Here is a 17,875-nt window from a genome sequence, read left to right as displayed (position 1 = left end):
CAGGCAAATTCTTTACCATCTAAGCCACCAGGGAACCAGTAGATGGTATAGTATGTTCTGATTTCCTTAAAAACAAACAAACAAAAAATATATGTATGTGTATTTGTATGTACGTTTAGTATTTCTAGAAGAATATGTAAAGTCTTAATTACAGTAATTTCCTCTAAGAGGAAGGACTGAGAATCTGGGGTGGAAAGGAGATTTACTTTCACCATGTACCCCTCTTACTTCCATTTTGCTTGTTTTCCAGTGAGGCATATCTTTAAAAATTGTATAAAAAGGGGTAGGGGAAATTAAGACCCAAAATTCAGAACTTAAGAATTTAAGACGTGTTTGACTTGTTTTTTAAGATGATGTAGGTATGGAGTAATGGGATTAAGGAAGAAGTGGACTAGAGATTAAAGTCATAGGCTTTTCAGATCATCTTCGCCTTTTTCATGGCCAGGAGAGTGGTAATCGTGATGCTCTCTTGTCCTCAGATCTTTTGCTCCCAATCATAGTTTTCAAACTTTAGTGAGCATCTGGATAACTGGATCTGGATTGTTAATCTCTATTTTGAGATTCCTGGGCCATACCTTTAGAGTGTTTGACTCAGTATGTCTTCATTTCTGAAATTTCCAAGTCAGGCTAATGCTGCTGATGCAGGGACCACATTTTGAGAAATAATGGTCAGCAAAACTGCCCCCTACATAAGGACATGCTGGAAAATAAACCAAAAATGGAGGCCCATACCCAGTGCATATAAACTATGCTTCCAACAGATGAGGAGCAAGAGTTAAATAATTTGTGGCATTATGTCTACTTCTAAGCCTATCTATGAATAGCAATGTAATCTTGCCAACTGGGGAAATTAGATAGAGTCATTTAAGGTCAACAAAAGAAGCAGTGTTTTTGTAATAAGATGTCTAAGTTTGTTTCCACCTTAATGGTGACTTTGGATAACTGGAATAAAGAAAATAAATGTTCGTATTTTTAAAAATTGTGCAAAGACAAGCTTCAAGAGTCCTTTTCTTTATATGTTGTAAAAATAGAACACAAAACAACATAACTAATTTTATGGAAGGGAAAAGAATTGTACTTGGTTTTGTTCATTTTAGAGTTAATGGACCCATGGTTTTGAATTACCTTTTCAGGCTTTTCTGGTGCTTGCTTATAAAACTAACAAATTTCTATTGGTAAGTTATAATGTAGTCACTAAGTTGTGTCCAACTCTCCTGCAACCCCATGGACTGTAGCCCACCATGCTTCTCTATCCATGGGGTTTCCCAGGCAAGAATACTGAAATGGGTTGCCATTTCCTTCTCCATGCGATCTTCCCAATTCAGGGATCGAACTTGTGTCTCCTGCATTGGTACGCAAGTTCTTTAAAAGACACTTGCTCCTTGGAAGAAAAGCTATGACCGACCTAAACAGTGTATTAAAAAGCAGAGACATCACTTTGCTGACAAAGGTCCATATAGTCAAAGCTAGGGTTTTTCCAGTAGTCATGTATGGATGTGAGGGTTGGACCATAAAGAAGGCTGAGCAGTGAAGAATTGATGCTTTCAAACTGTGGTGTTGGAGAAGACTCTTTAGAGGCCCTTGGACAGCAAGGAGATCAAACCAGTCAATCCTAAAGGAAATCGACCCTGAATGTTTATTGGAAGGACTGATGCTGAAGCTGAAGCTCCAATACTTTGGCCACCTGATGTGAAGAGCTGACTCACTGGAAAAGACACTGATGGTGGAAAAGATAGAGGGCATGAGGAGAAGGGGGCAACAGAAAAATGAAATGGTTGGATGACATCATCCACTCAATGGACATGAGTTTGAAGAAACTCTTGAAGATAGTGAAAGACAGGGAAGTCTGGCATGCTGCGGTCCATGGGGTTGCAAAGAGTCGGACATGTCTTAGCAACTGAACAGCACTACCACCAGGGAAGCCCCTATAACATGTATAGCACATGTACAACCATATTCATGAAAATCTCCTAGAAACGTGATGTCTACTTCCGGTGGGACTTGTGCTTTCTCCAACCCTTCAGAAGAGGGACTGGTTTCTTTCTTTCTTTCTTTTTTTTTCCTTTCAAGTGTTTATTGGCCATTTTCTTTGCCGTTCTGTGAAATGATTCTATAGGTTTCTTTCAAGATTAGAAAGAATCTCCCACTGCCTGGAAGCTGGCAGTAGTATCCTGTAGTTTAAAAATGTAGCATTGCTTTGTGATTATGTGATAGACTTGTTTTCCGTGGTAACCTGGTATTAACTTTGGACTTCTGATGGTCTGTTTGCCTAATACTACAGAATTTTCAGTTTTTGCCCTGTCAGCTTGGTACCCTGCTTTGTTTTTCTTGGACTGTCCATGTTTTAAAATTGTAATCTTATTTCAACCCTGCTGATGCTGATTGTTCTTGGCTTCCTTTGCTATACTGAGTCCATCCTTTTTTCCCAATAAGGAGGGGTTCTTGATGGCCTTTCCCTGGAGATTTTTAGATCCGATGGGTCTTCTCTGTTGCTCTAATGTTGGTGTAGAACCCGCCTTTACTATTTTCTACTCAATTACATTGTGATGAATTTTAATATACTGAGTTACCATATTGTGGGTGCATCTGTAAACTTATATTGGTTACTCTTTTTATTGCCTTGTAAGGAATTTCAGATTACAGTTGTTAGGACATTGGTAAGGAAGTGTGTATTTTAGTTGTGGGTGTGTAGTAGAAGTGGAGAATCAGAAATGCTTTTCGATGAATTAGGTCTGTATTTTATAAGTCTTCTTGCTACTGGAATGAACTTTATGATCAGCTAATGAATTTGAGATCCTCTAAGACGTAAGTTGCCAGCTCTCAGTTTAATAATTCTGCTGAATTCAAACTCTCATCTGCAATTGATGTCATGTGATGCTACAATATTTTTGCTTACTAGCCAGCAAAATATCATAACAGACATTTGAAGCCAGGCTGATCTATGGATTTATCTTTTGATCTGATTAAGAATTACTGGAAGATTATCAGTGAAGTGGTCTTGCCTAGTGACATATTGCTGCCTAAGAAACAGAAAGCTTTTGCACCTGGCTTTTATGCCTCAGTTGATTTGTTATGTATGTTTGCTATGATTAGTACTAAATTCTTGCTCTTGAATTCAGTAATGTTTGTTATTTCTTTTGTATTTTGGCATTGAAAATTAAACTCAAACTCTTAATGATTAGTGTAGTTTGCTTTACACTAATCACATTTTAAGGATAAAACAGACCTATTTTCTAATGAAATAAAAGATTTAAAATTGAAAAGAAATCAAATTCTTTCATTTTGCTTTAAATTGATTATTAGTATTAAACATGATATCTATTTATAAATCAGTTTTGTTAGTTCATGCATTCTTGGCTGTATCAGTATTAAAACTTCTGTTTCATAGGTCTCACCCTGATGTTTCACAGGTCTCAGCTCAAATACAATGCAAGATTCTTTTTTGACACTTCTTTAGCTTCCATTTTTATTTCTCACCACCCCTATTTAGTGTAAGGATTGTGGAGCATAGCATCTAAATTGTGATGAATTGTCTTGTACAACAGGCTGGCTGCTGCTTTTTAAAGTTTTAATTAGAGTGTAGTTGACTTACAGTGTTCTGTTAGTTTCACATGTACAGCAGAGTGAATCAGTTATGTATATGTCCACTCATTTTTAGATTCTTTTCCCGTATAGGCCATTACAGAGTGCTGAGTAGAGTTGCTGTGCAATATAGTAGGTCCTTATTGGTTATCTGTAAAATAGACAAAATACATAATATGGTACCATCTATAAAATAGAGACTATCTTTAAATGGGGAGTTATAAATTGACTTATCCTACATTTGCCATTTTGTTTTATGATTTTTTATTTCAAAAATTTGATGTAAATATAAAGTGTTGTCTTTTTTCCCCTTGCAGAGGTTTTTATAGGCAAAAGTTTGTTTCAAATTCTACTTAAAGCTGTACATATTCTTTATGAACCTATAGAAGTTGTTTCACTAATATACATACTCATCTACTAAGACAGAACTCAAGCTCTTTACACAGTTCACCTCATATATTTCTAGGAGTTCCTAGTCAGAGAGAGAGGCCTTGCTTTGTCAAGTGTAAGGACCCTCTTCTTCCCTCTTTTCTTGCTCAGACTTCCTCCCATATTTATCATGGTGCTTGCCAGGCATGACTGGCTTAGACAGCAGTGGCTTTCCTTCTGAGAACCAGTGGGGTTGCCAGGCCCTATTGTGGCTCTAGCTGGGTATAGAGCTGACCCTATTATCTGCTTCTCACAGTCACTGCATCAATCTCATTCACTGTGACGTGACCATTAGCATTAGTCTCCTGGAGATGTGTCTGTGACAGAATAGTCTCCTGTCAAATAGAACATATAAAATGTTTGCATTTTAACAGTACTGCTGAAAATTAACTTCACGCTAGTTGTATTAGCCCAGCTGTGTATCCTAACACACTGGGATGATTATTAGCTCTAGTACTACTCTACTGGGGCTTCCCTTGTGGCTCAGCTCAGTTCAGTTGCTCAGTTATGTCCAACTCTTTATGACCCCATGGACTGCAGCACGCCAGGCTTCCCTGTCCATCACCAACTCCCAGAGCCTGCTCAAACTCATGGCCATCGAGTCAGTGATGCTATCCAACTATATCATCCTCTGTTGTCCCCTTCTCCTCCCCACTTCAATCTCCCAGCATCAGGGTCTTTTCCAGTGAGTCAGTTCTTTGCATCAGATGGTCAAAGTATTGGAGTTTCACCTTCAGCATGAGTCCTTCAGATGAATATTCAGGACTGATTTCCTTTAGGATTGAATGGTTAGATCTCCTTACAGTCCAAGGGACTCTCAAGAGTCTTCTCCAACACCATAGTTCAAAAGCGTCGGTTCTTTGGCACTCAGCTTTCTTTATAGTCCAACTCTCACATCCATACATGACTACTGGAAAAACCATAGCTTTGATTAGACAGACCTTTGTTGGCAAAGTAATGTCTCTGCTTTCTAATATGCTGTCTAGGTTGGTCATAGCTTTTCTTCCAAGGAGCTTTTAATCTTTCTTTTAATTTCATGGCTGCAGTCACCATCTGCAGTGATTTTGGAGTCCAAGAAAATGTCACTATTTGCATTGTTTCCCCATCTATTTGCCTTGAAGTGATGGGACCATGTGCCATGATCTTAGTTTTCTGAATGTTGTTTTAAAACAACTTTTTCACTCTCACTTTCAGCAAGAGGCTCTTTAGTTCTTCACTTTCTGCAATAAGGGTGGTGTCATCTGCATAACTGAGGTTATGGATATCTCTTCTGGCAGTCTTGATTCCAGCTTGTGCTTCATCCAGTCCAGCATTTCACATAATGTACTCTGCATATAAGTTAAATAAGCAGGGTGACAATATACAGCCTTGACACACTCCTTTCCCAATTTGGAACCAGTCTGCTGTTCCATGTCCAGTTTAACAGAATGTTTGCATTTTAACAGTACTGCTGAAAATTAAATTCATGCTAATTGTATAAGCCCAGATGTGTATCCTAACACACTGAGGTGATTATTGGCTCTAGTACTACTCTACTGGGGCTTTCCTGGTGGCTCAGTGGTAAAGAATCCACCTGCCAATGCAGGAGATATGGGTTTGATCCCTGGATTGGTAAGATGCCCTGGAGTAGGAAATGGCAACCCACTCCAGTATTCTTGCTTGGGAAATCCCATGGACAGAGGAGCCTGGTGGGCTACAGTTCATGGGGTCGCAAAGAGTCGGACACAACTTAGCGACTATACAACTACTACTACCCTGCTGCTGCTAGATGCTCAGTCATGTCTGATTGAGCCACCAGGAAGTCTCTACTGCTGCTTACATTACCTAATAATGCTGTTGTTTGCCACTGGCTGTTCTAAGAATTTTACATATTCAGACACATTTAATCATTGTGACAACCCTGTGAGGTAGGTATTACCCCCTTTTACAGACGAGGAAAGAAACTGAGACTGTAGAGAGGTTAGATTGATATAGGCAAAGGAGATGGCTCTTCAGACTGAAGTGTTCACCAGCCCTTACATCTGTGGCCTGGAGAGCAAATTGACACACTTGGTCCCTGGCCAAATATCTCATGTGTCGTCATTGCCGATAACCGTCCTCTCTGTGTGCCGCACGTTTACTCCTCTTTGGCAGCTGTACAGATAGAACAACTCATTTCAACTGTAGGTTATTATGAGCAATATAATCCTAATGAAACACATAAGGGGTGCCTTTCAGTCTAAGAGCCCATTTTTGCAGGGGTGATAGCAGATAACAGAACCAAACGAAGGCAGGTCTGTTAACAGTGATTTATTTACCCTGACCAGGTACAGATTGGAGGGAGAAACAACAGATTCTCAAAAATGTATACTGTATTTCAATTTATGTATTTATTTAAAACTGGGGGAAAAAACCCCACGTTTATTTCCATTTTGAATTCAAGCCATGTTTTCATTGTAACTGTTGGGAGAAGCTTGTCTCAGTCCTGAAGACTCTCATCATGTTGCTGCTTTCATGCCCCTAAAAGTCTTAAAACATTATATTAGGACCTCATTATACTTGCCTTGGTGACCTAGGGTCCCTAGTGTGCGCTCAGTTTGAGCTCAGTTGTGTCCAAATCTTTTTGCGACAGCATGGACTGTAGCTCACCAGACTCCTCTGTCCATGGGATTTCCCAGGCAAGAATACTGGAGTGGGCTGACATTCCCTACTCAAGGAGATCTTCCCAACCCAGAGATCAAACCTGCATCTCCTGCATTAGCAGGAAATTTCTTTACTACTGAGCTACCTGGGAAGCCCCTGGGGTACTTTATGTGACACTTATGCATCCATCCTGGATCATATAATCCTGATGCCCTTATTTTCTTCCAAATGATGCAAACCATGTTGTGTTATATGATTTAAATTGAATGAAAATCTTTACTGTCCTTTTTATTTTATTGATACCAATTGGTGTTAAAGTGCCTGTTTTATTCAGTTTCCTTGCAATTTTATTTCCCTTATTTGGTTCCAATCTGTTTTTTTTTTTTTTAAATAGTTAAGTCTACTATTTCTAAAAATACTGTTTGGACTTCAGTGTACCTGAATATTTATCATTAGTTACTTTTCTTACACTCTCCAACCATGATCATTTATGAACTTTATAGACAGAAGTGGTAGTTGCTCAGTCGTGTCTGCTCTTTGCAACCCCCATGGACTGTAGCCCACCAGGCTTCTCTGTCCATGGAATTCTTCAAGCAAGAATACTGGAGTGAGTTGCCCTTCCCTTCTCCAGGTTCCCAACCCAGGGATAGAACCCAGGTCTCTTATAAGCAGGCAGATTCTTTACCGTCTGAGCTACTGGGGAAGCCCTAGTAGACAGAAGGGGAATCTTCAAATTTCAGTTTTTGATTATGTGCCTATGCTTATGATTTTTTTCTAAGATATTTGCTGACTTTAATTTTTTTATTAGAAAGCACACATCAGAGTACTGCAGCTTTCAAAATGTACTGTTTCTTCTTTATCACCCGGCTATAGCCTTTTTTCCCTCAGGCTACAGTGTATCACCTCATATAAAAAGGGGGCTTGATGAAGACACTGTTAGTACAGCTGACAGAAACCCAACTTGAATTTCCTATTTGTCTCATTTAAGGATAGTGCTGGAAGTAGATAAGGGGCTGAGTTTGGCTTAGGGAGACTTGCTCAGTATCTTTGTTCTCTCTGGCTTTTGACTCAGTTTAATGCTTGCAGATTAGCTTTTAATAGCACTTTGGGAGAGAGGTTGGGTTGCCAGCAATGAGAGTCTCATATACTTAGAAGCATAGTGGAAAGAGTTGTTTTTCCCCTGACTCTAGCTGAGAAATTCCAGGGCAGAAGTCTGATTGGGTCAGGGAAGGTACTCTGAATTGTACCAATTCTCGGCCCATTCCTGGGTTTGGCCCAGCCGGCTGAGTGCTATGATTGACCTTGTTTAGGTCTGGCCTCCACTTCTTGACCGCTGGCTGAAGCTTGTGGTTATAGGGTCATGTAAGAAGATGGCAATTCCCTTTCCAGTCAAATGGTTTAGTTTTCCTAAGAGAGGGTAGGAAGCTCCTAAACCCAGGAGAAGCAAGCCTTTTTAGAAAGATGAAGTAATAGATGTATTGTTGATGACTGGATGGAGGGTGGCTGCTTATTAAAAAGGCTTTAGAACAGTTCAGATGAAAGATACCAGGATATGAACTGAGGAGGAGTGGAGATGGAGAGGCGATTTGACATTCAAAACATTTAGGTAGCATTCATGGAGTTATAAGCAAATTATTAAAAAACAAGTTAACTGTGCAAACACCAGCCAAATAAGCACCTGCTTTGTTTGACCCTTTTGAACATGTTTGCTGTGGAGCATGCAGTTGTACCTTTTTTGTTGTTTGTTACCTTATTTACATAGTTATTGTCATTTGTTTAGTCAGCTGAACATTTTCTGTCTAGAACAAAGTAAAGGACATAAGGTTATTGATTGTCGTTTCAAGCTGTTAAACACAGAACAGTTTTCTTAAATGCCTCTTTATCATGCCTCTGCGCATAACCAACTGAATATTAAAAAAAGCAGTACCCTTGAACTCATGTCTGACTGTTCTTGGCACAGTGTCAGGGCTGCTTGGACTATAATTTTTATTGGTTTATCTGTGAATAGAGTTATTCTGTTCAATGTGTAAATATGACCTACAGGGCATAGTTTAATGTGATTTATAGATTTATACTAGATTGTATATTTCTCTTTGTATTGGTGAATGCATAGGACTAAATATGACTTTCATAAAAAAAAAAACCAAACAAACAAAATAAATAAATACGACTTTCATATTGACATCAGGATTCTTATGTAATCATGTAAAATTTTTCTTTATTATTATAAATAAGATCTTTTCAGGTATCCTCGAGACCAAATCTCATAAGTACGAAGCATTTATTTGCGTTTTAAAATGTGTTGACATTTGGACCCATGGTGCAGAAGCAATGGTGTGTAAAACTGCTGGCACCTCAGCAAAGATCAGGATAGTGGTAGCAGACTGTACCAGTGGTCAATATATTTTTAACCATCTTGTGTTTGCAGAAAAATTTAAAAAGCCGCTTTCACTTAAGAATATCCTTGATGAAACAGTTAAAATTATTAACTTAAGTTTTGACCCTCAAGTCAAAATATTTATAATATTCTGTGTGAAGAAATGGGAAGTATGCATAAAGCAGTTTTGATCCATATTGAAATGTAATGTTATCTTTAGGAGAAATACATATACAGCTGTTGTACCATTTTTACTTGAAAGAATGACCATCTATGGTTATTCAGATAAGGCTATTTGGCATTTTCTTTAAAATAAGCCTGTCATTTAAAAGAAGTGATAACTGGAAATAATTGTTGCTCAAGATAAAAATCCAAAAGAAGATAAAATTACAAGTGAAAATTAGAGTTAAGAGTTTGGAAAACTGTATGCACCATCTTGAACAGCTTCCCAATACTTAGACTATTCTGATGAAATTGGTATTTGACAAGTTTTCGATGTTGTGTAGTAGAGTCAGCATTTGGAAGATCTGCATAATAGAATTTTCCAAACAATGTGTATAATGTTACAAAATCATGCAAGGATAGAAGATTAATACAGAGTTTAAGATAGACCAGTGGATTTTAGTGTAACAAGGTTAAAAAACGTTCATTGGTAGAAGTTTGAAATTATATGTTGCAGTGAGCTTTTAAGAAACTACTTCTTGTCAAAGAAAGAAGAATATATAAAATTTTATTAGACTATTAAAATACTACATTTTCTACCCAAATCTACATATTTTAAGCAAACAACACAGAGCAGCAGACTGAAAGTTGAAGCAGATGTGAGAAGGCAGCTGCTTTTCGTTAAATTAGAAATTAGAGATTTTTTAAAACATGAAACTATCTCTCCTCCCTAATTTTTTATTGTTTTGGAAAAGTCATTTTTCTCATAAAAATTGTATTTATGTTAAAATATAAAGAATTTTTGTTATATTTAAATTAATAAATATTTTAAAATTTACTGTTTTAATTTAAAATACAGCAAATATTTATCAATATAACCTAGTACATAAAAGTGTTTTAGAATTTTTAATAATTTCTAAGAAGAGGTCCATGAAACCAAAAAGTTTGGGGAACTTTTGGCCTATAGGATGACATTCAAACCTCTGTATAAGGTCCAAGAGTCCTTCTACCAGTGTCTTCTGCCACCTCTGCTATGCTCTCTCCTGTCTCATTTCCCCTTTCCCAAAAGAACCTTGCTATTTTACTTCTCCATACATTTGCTGTATGCTCTTTTTGTCATGAATATCCACTTTCTTTCAGCTGTCTGTCTAAAGTTCTGTGTTTGAATACAGACATTTATCTTAGGACATTTATCTGTATAATACACCTTTCATAAATTCTACTTTATTTAAAATTAATATGACCACTCCAGCTTTCTTATACTTATTGTTTGCATGGTATATCTTTTTCCATCCATTTATTTTCAGCCTACCTGTGTCTTCATATTTAAACTTGCTTTCTTATAGATATCATAATTGGATCTTGATTTACTAATGCATCTAAAATCTCGACCTTTACTAATCTCATTTATGAGGGCTCCGACCTCATGACTTAAGCACCTCCCAAAGGCACAACCTCCTCCTACCATCCATTGTTGTTTAGTCACTAAGTCGAGTCTGATTCTTTGTGATCCTGTGGACTGTGGGCTGCCAGATTCCTGTCCAAATCCCCTGTCCAAGGGATTTCCCAGGCAAGAGTGCGTTGCCATTTCTTCTCCAGGGGATCTTCCTAACCCAGGGATTGAACCCGCAGCCACCAGAGAAGGCCCCTATCATCACATTGGGCATTAATATTTCAACATATGAGCTTAGATAGTACACAAAAACTTAAATCATAGCAAGGGAAAAGAGGAGGCAAACCTTTAACCTGTTATGATTGTAGGTAAGTGAAAAATGAAGATTAATTCTGAGTAAGAAGAGCTTGTGGTGGGTAGCTGAGACTGAAGATGTAAAGACTGTTCAAAATATTTCAGGGTTTCAAAAGACACTGGGGAAAGAGTTAGAAGGTGGTCTGATGGTGAGAGTGAGAGGAAAAAATGGACCAAGGTAGAAAGGAATAAATATGTGGAAAGAGAGATGAAAGAAGATTTCATGTTGGAGGAGGGTGATTCTGTTCAGAGCTGGAATTGAAGCTTTCAGCCAACCTCTTTCTCTCCTTTTCAAAAGGCTACTTATATCATGAGAAGAGAATAATCATCTAGATGTTTCCCAGGCAATTTTGTTTATTTTATTTTTTTTACATTTACCTTGAATTCATTAGAATTAATGTTTGTATGTGGCATGAAGTCACCATGAACTTTTTTTTCTTGAATTGTTAAACCAAAAATTAAAAAAAAATTTTTTTCCCTTCTCTAATTTTAATTACTCCTTTACAATTTTCTGGTGTTTTCTAACTGTGCTCTGAAGAGTCTTAGAGTTTCTCAGACTCGCATCAGGCCGAGAGCTATGATTGTTTCTTTCTTCTGGCTATTTCTTTTATTAACTTTGTTATTCAGTGAGCAATCTTTGTCAGCCACCTGCTACATCCATGCTAGCCTAGTGACGCCAGTGTCACTAGAGATACCATGAGTCTTATTTTCATTTTATTTTTTTAAATTTTATTTTGTTTTTAAACTTTACAATATTGTATTGGTTTTGCCAAATATTGAAATGAATCCGCCACAGGTATACATGTGTTCCCCATCCTGAACCCTCCTCCCTCCCCATACCATCCCTCTGGGTCGTCCCAGTGCACCAAAGCATCCAGTATCGTGCATTGAACCTGGACTGGCAACTCGTTCCATATATGATATTATATGTATTTCAATGCCATTCTCCCAAATCTTCCCACCCTCTCCCTCTCCCACAGAGTCCAAAAGACTGTTCTATACATCAGTGTCTCTTTTGCTGTCTCGTACACAGGGTTATTGTTTCCATCTTTCTAAATTCCATATATATGCATTAGTATACTGTATTGGTGTTTTTCCTTCTGGCTTACTTCACTCTGTATAATAGGCTCCAGTTTCATCCACCTCATTAGAACTGATTCAAATGTATTCTTTTTAATGGCTGAGATACCATGAGTCTTAGAATGAACATGGCACTTGCCTCAGGAAGTCACATTGTCTAGTGAGTTTCACATATCAGGCTTCCATACATTCCTTTTTTCCTATTAAAACTGGCAGAAAGACTGATATGGAGACCCGGTAGTTTTGTGATGTTAAGCAAATTTTATTTATCTTCTCCAAATCTTCATATAGTCTCCTTCTGTAGTCGAATGGTAATCCCCGTTTTAGCGTATTGCTGTAAGGATTAAATGGAATAACTTCCTGTGAAAGGGCTAAGTTCCCAACAATTAATTTACTTTCTTCTTTTCTTACCTATATTTTTCCTATTGATAAAAGTCTTGAAATTTTGGTTATCACTCCTGTGTCCAATGTCAAATGTCATCTGACTATTTGATACAGATTACTAATAGGTTGGGGCTTCCCAGGTGACTCAGTGGTAAAAGATCCGCCTGTCAATGTAGGAGATGCTGGAGACACAGGTTCAATTCTTGGGTTGGGAAGATCCTTAGAAAAGGGAATGGCAACCCACTCCAGTATCATTGCCTGAAATACCCATGGACAGAGGAGTCTGGTGAGCTACAGTCCATGTGGTCTCAAAAAGGGGCGGATATGACTGAGCATGTACATGCAAAACTTCTCTTTCCTAACCCTCTGTTGATACGACTTTCTTTAATATCGTCATACCATCTTGCTTAAGCCAGCGGATTTATCTTAATTTCCAGGGTGCTTAATTTCCTTTCATTCTTAAAGATCCCTATATTCCAAGAATTTTCCTTTCCTTTTCATATTATACTACTACTGTGATATTTTTCTTCTTGATTCTCTTGCAAATGTCCTTTTACATGTCTTTATTCATTTGAAGAATTCATTCTTCAGTCCCCACACTTCACGTATTTTCTCAAAACTCATTCCTCTCATCACTCTCTCTCTCTCTTTTTTTGTTTTTCCCCTTATTTTTATCAAACAAATACTGCTCTCTTCTCATCACTTCAACTCTAACCTCTCTGTGCCTCATTATATGTCTATCTATTGGAAGACCCCACATTACCAATTTAATAAAGGGAGTTCATTCATTCATTCCTTGATGATTTTTTCTGCCATTGGATATACTGTCTTCTCAGTGTTCTGCTCTAAAATTCTGTTTCTGTGTACAAATTAATTCAGTATCTTTGTTCTTAATTCAGTTTCATAGCTTTGTTTTCATCTTAAAAGTGCTATCATTCTTCTGGTCACTTAGTCTCAAATCCTTTATTCTTTCATCTTCATGCTCTATGTTCACTTTAGTCTTATTACTTTTTTTTTTTGAAATATCTTATATTCATTACTTCTTTATTTCTTTACTTCTACCATGCAAGTCTAATCAGCAGAATAGATGATGTCAACAGCCTTTACTATTCTTTCTGTCTCTTATTCTTTTCTTCAGACCAGCTCACCCATTATTATTACATTAATAATCTTCCTATATTCTCCTGTTCACATTTTCAGTGATTCATTTCTTTTGGCTGTGTTTCTTATGAAGGAAGATTTTTCTCACTGGATTCTCAGTGTTGATATAAATTATTTTAATTATAATGTAACTTAAGTATGTCCACATATACAAATAAATGTAAACTTTTGCACATACAGCTGTATAACTAAAACAGTTTACAGATTCATTACAAACAAAACTATAAAATCGATAAAATTTAGGTTAACGTTAATGTGACAAAAGATGTTTGTGGAAAATCAGTAAGTTCAACATGAATATGGCGCTGAGTATTCTGCATTTGGCAGGGACCTAGTGTACTCTTGAAACTTCTGAGAAAGCTTTCTTTCTACAGCATGCTATTGTATCATTTGGCCTTCAGTTGGTATTAATGTATCTTTTTAGAAATAGATCTGTCCTTGTCTTTTTTGTTTGCTTGTTTTTTCATGCCTCAGCCAGCTGTGATTAAAATAGCCTATTTGGCAGCAGTAAGATAATAAATAAAAATACACATTCAGGCACTGATACTACTTATTTGTTACTGATACTAGTTATTTGGGATCATTAGGTAAGCATCAAGATGATCCAGAATAGGGAGTGTGTTTGTGTGTGTAATGTGTGAAAGAGAGAAAAAGAATTTCAGTTCACTTGAAAAAAAGAAACTTAGATTTTTATAGGAGACTAATGGAGAAGGCAATGGCACCCCACTCCAGTACTCTTGCCTGGAAAATCCCATGGGCAGAGGAGCCTGGTAGGCTGCAGTCCATGGGGTCGCGAAGAGTCGGACACGACTGAGAGACTTGACTTTCACTTTTCACTTCCATGCCTTGGAGAAGGCAATGGCAACCCACTCCAGTGTTCTTGCCTGGAGAATCCCAAGGACGGGGGAGCCTGGTGGGCTGCCATCTATGGGGTCGCACAGAGTTGGACACAACTGAAGCGACTTAGCAAGAGCAGCAGGAATGGAATCTGAAAAATCAGTTCTAGACCTTCAGAGTCTGAAACCACCATTATAAAAATTGCTATTTGTGGCATAAAGACCAAATTCTTCATGTTGACATCCAAGGCCTTTATAAATTTGGGTTAAATCTCTTTTCCTTTTTAGCTTTTTTCTTTTTTGACCTCTTACTATTGTATATGGACTTCCCGGGTGGCACCAGTGACCTGGGAATCCACCTGCCAAGCAGTAGACCTGGGTTCAATCCCTGGGTCCAGAAGATCCCCTGGAGAAGGAAATGGCAACCCACTCCAGTATTCTTGCCTGGGAAATCCCATGGACAGAGGAGCCTGGCAAGCTATAGTCCATGGGATCGCAAAGAGTCTGAAGGCACACACTGAAATGTCTGAGCACACCCACAGGCACTATTGTGTACACAGGTTCACATTTTCCCCAGCTTTATGCCTTGTCTCTTTTTATACCTTTGTCCCTATATAATCCCATCTGTCTATAACCTTAAAGAGCTACTTCCTGCCTTCGTTTCCCACTGAAGCTTCTGTTCTCCTCTTCATTTTTAATTTGACGTTTCTCTGCCTTTGAGTTCTTTTGGACTCCTTCCATATCTGGTACTTTAATATCACATCTTTTTATAATATTAGTTTAACTCTTTGATTTTTGTAGTTTTTAATATCCCTAGACTTCAGGTTCTTAAAAGTTTTTTGCATAGTCTTCAAGATTGGTTTTGAGGAGAACAGACTTGTAGACACAGTGGGGGAGGGCGAAGGTGGGATGAAATGAGAGAGTAGCATTGCAACATATACCTTACCAGGTGTAAAACAGATAACTGGTGGGAAGTTTCTTCATAACACAGCTCAACAAGGTGCTGTAGTTAGAGGGATAGGCTGGGGGCAGGACTGGGAGAGAGGTTCAAGAGGGAGGTGATATATGAATACTTATGCCTGGTTCACGTTGTTGAATGGCAGAAACCAACACCACATTGTAAAGCAGTTATCCTCCAATTAAAAATAAATTTAAAAAATAGTTTTCAAAACTGAAAAAAGTGATTGTCAATATTCCTGAAGCACTTTACTAAACATTTGGGATTGCAAAATCAAATGGGGTTACTGAATCAAATGGGGTCACAGTATTAGAGGCCTAGATTTCCTGGGCAGGTTTGTGTGATTCACTCTTACATAGTGTAAGCAAGTGTTAGTTGCTCGATCTTGTCCAAGTCTTTGTGACCCTGTGGATTGCAGCCCATTAGGCTTCTCTGTCCATGGGATTCTCCAGGTGAGAATACTGGAGTATTCCCCCTTCTACAGGGGATCTTCCCAACCAAGGGATCAAACCTGGGTCTCCTGCATTGCAGGTAGATTCTTTACTGTCTGAGCCAACAGGGAAGCCCAAGTGTTTAAGCAAAATACTTTGATATAGAAAATTTGCATTTCTATAAAGCTAAAATGCCTTAGAAATTTTGTATTTTTGCACTTATTTGTTCTGTATTTTCAGGACTTCTGGGAAAGATCCTGATGACTATCCGAGATGCAGGTTTTGAAATCTCAGCTATGCAGATGGTAGGTAGTTTGCAAGAGTCATTAACTTACTGATGAACTGTGTGTGTGTGTGTGTTTTTTACACAGTATGCTTTAATACGTTTTACATTGAATTTTCTCTGTGCACTTGTGAACTCAACACATTAAAAGCAAAAAGATATGTTGAACATGATAACTTTTAGTAAAAAATATTTTTGAAATGATTTTACCAGTATAATCTCTCACAGAGAGCTAACTGTCCAATGGTACATCTAATTTAAGCTTATAAAGCAGATTTATATAATTCCTGGAACTTTAGTTGCAAAGTAAATGCACACTGAAACAATGCATTTAATTCCTCCAAACAAGAAATAGTTTTAAGCTAAGTACTTATAATGAAATTTTGTTGTCTGGATTTGTGACTAAGAAGAGAATCAATTTGGCTTTTTCCCTGACCAGGACCTTTGCTGGTTTCTGGACTTTCTCTCAGGATCTTTAGAGTTAGCACATTTCAGCCCCTCTCTTGGCAGTCACACCAGTAAGCCTCCGGAGTCCACAATCATTCAAAATCGCCCTGCTGACACATTTCCAGGAAACCCTTCACTGAAGAAACAATATTAACTTCTCTAGAGCTCTTCTGTGTCTTTGTGGTACACTTATCATTGCATTTGACAGATAAATTGGTACAATTATTATAGGAATCCAATTAATAATTTGCATTTTACAGTTTTTGAAAAACAGCAAGTTTGTGTTGTTATGGTAGTGAATTACCAGTTCCGGAAAGAATTTTCATACCAGTTTATTTTCTCTTTCTCTGGAAAGGAACTCCTTTTGATTTCTATGAAGTCTGCATCAGCCCAGATCAGAGGTCAGGGCACTGTCTGGGGTTCTGCCTGTTTTGTATCCCAGATTGGTGGGAATGCTCATAAAATGAGAAAAGATTAGATGTATCAGCTAGTTTGCAAAGTTATCAGGCACAGCTTGGAGACAAATGAGAAATTTAATATTTGAAGAGTCTTGCCCAGGACTGTAATGAAATTGATAGCAACAGCGTTCTCAAAGTATTAGCTTGGTGATGTAGTCAGCCACAGGATTATGGGATCTAAGCCTGCTTAAGTAGTAATCAGTGTGAACATTTTAGAATTAAACATTAATCTAACTCTAGGCTTACAGCCTAGCATAGTGATTGCCCATATTAAGTGCTCAGTGGAAAAGAAAGAATAATTTGTTTTAAAAAAGATTAATTGAATTTATGGGGGAGGCATGGTAGTTTAATGGCAATCAGAATCATTGTGATTTTTGAAATCAGTAAACCCTATTTCTGAATCATGGATCTTCTACTTTCTAGGTTATAAACTTGGCCAGATTTTAACCATTCTTATCTTCAATTTTCTCAACTAGGGAATGATAACATTATTTGCTGCTATGGTTTATTTTGTGCACTAAATAAATTAAAGCTACACAATACTTTGAAGAATTTCCAGTTCAAATTACCAAATATTTAATAAATTATACCTTGTTATTTGGGCTTTCCTGGTTGCTCAGATGGTAAAGAAACCACCTGCAATGCAGGAGGACAGAGTTTGATGCCTGGGTTGGGAAGATCCCTGGGAGAAGAGAATGGCAACCCACTCCAGTATTCTTGCCTGGAGAATTCCATGGACAGAGGAGCCTGGCAGGCTATAGTTCATGGGGTTGAAAGGAGTCAGACAAGACTGAGCAACTACTACTTTCACTTTTCACCCTGTTATTATTTTATAATATTAGTAATATAAAAAGTTATATGAATATTGAATAAGATATTGAAATCAAACAAGTTCCCTCCCTGTAATAGCTGTGTTGC

At 37.7% G+C, this 17,875-nt stretch overlaps 1 protein-coding gene across 1 annotated transcript in view; it reads left to right on the top strand.

Moving 5' to 3' along the window:
- Positions 1-17,875, top strand: part of NME7 (NME/NM23 family member 7) — a 248,398-nt gene that overhangs the window by 87,731 nt on the left and 142,792 nt on the right. The window contains exon 8 of the mRNA XM_061382555.1: positions 16,010-16,074. Coding sequence (XP_061238539.1) covers positions 16,010-16,074 — 65 coding nt within the window. The remainder of the gene's footprint in view (positions 1-16,009; positions 16,075-17,875) is intronic.

Source organism: Bos javanicus, chromosome 16 (genome assembly GCF_032452875.1).
Source record: "Bos javanicus breed banteng chromosome 16, ARS-OSU_banteng_1.0, whole genome shotgun sequence".
In the NCBI taxonomy this organism is placed as follows: domain Eukaryota; kingdom Metazoa; phylum Chordata; class Mammalia; order Artiodactyla; family Bovidae; genus Bos; species Bos javanicus.
This window is presented reverse-complemented; position numbering and strand designations above follow the sequence as displayed.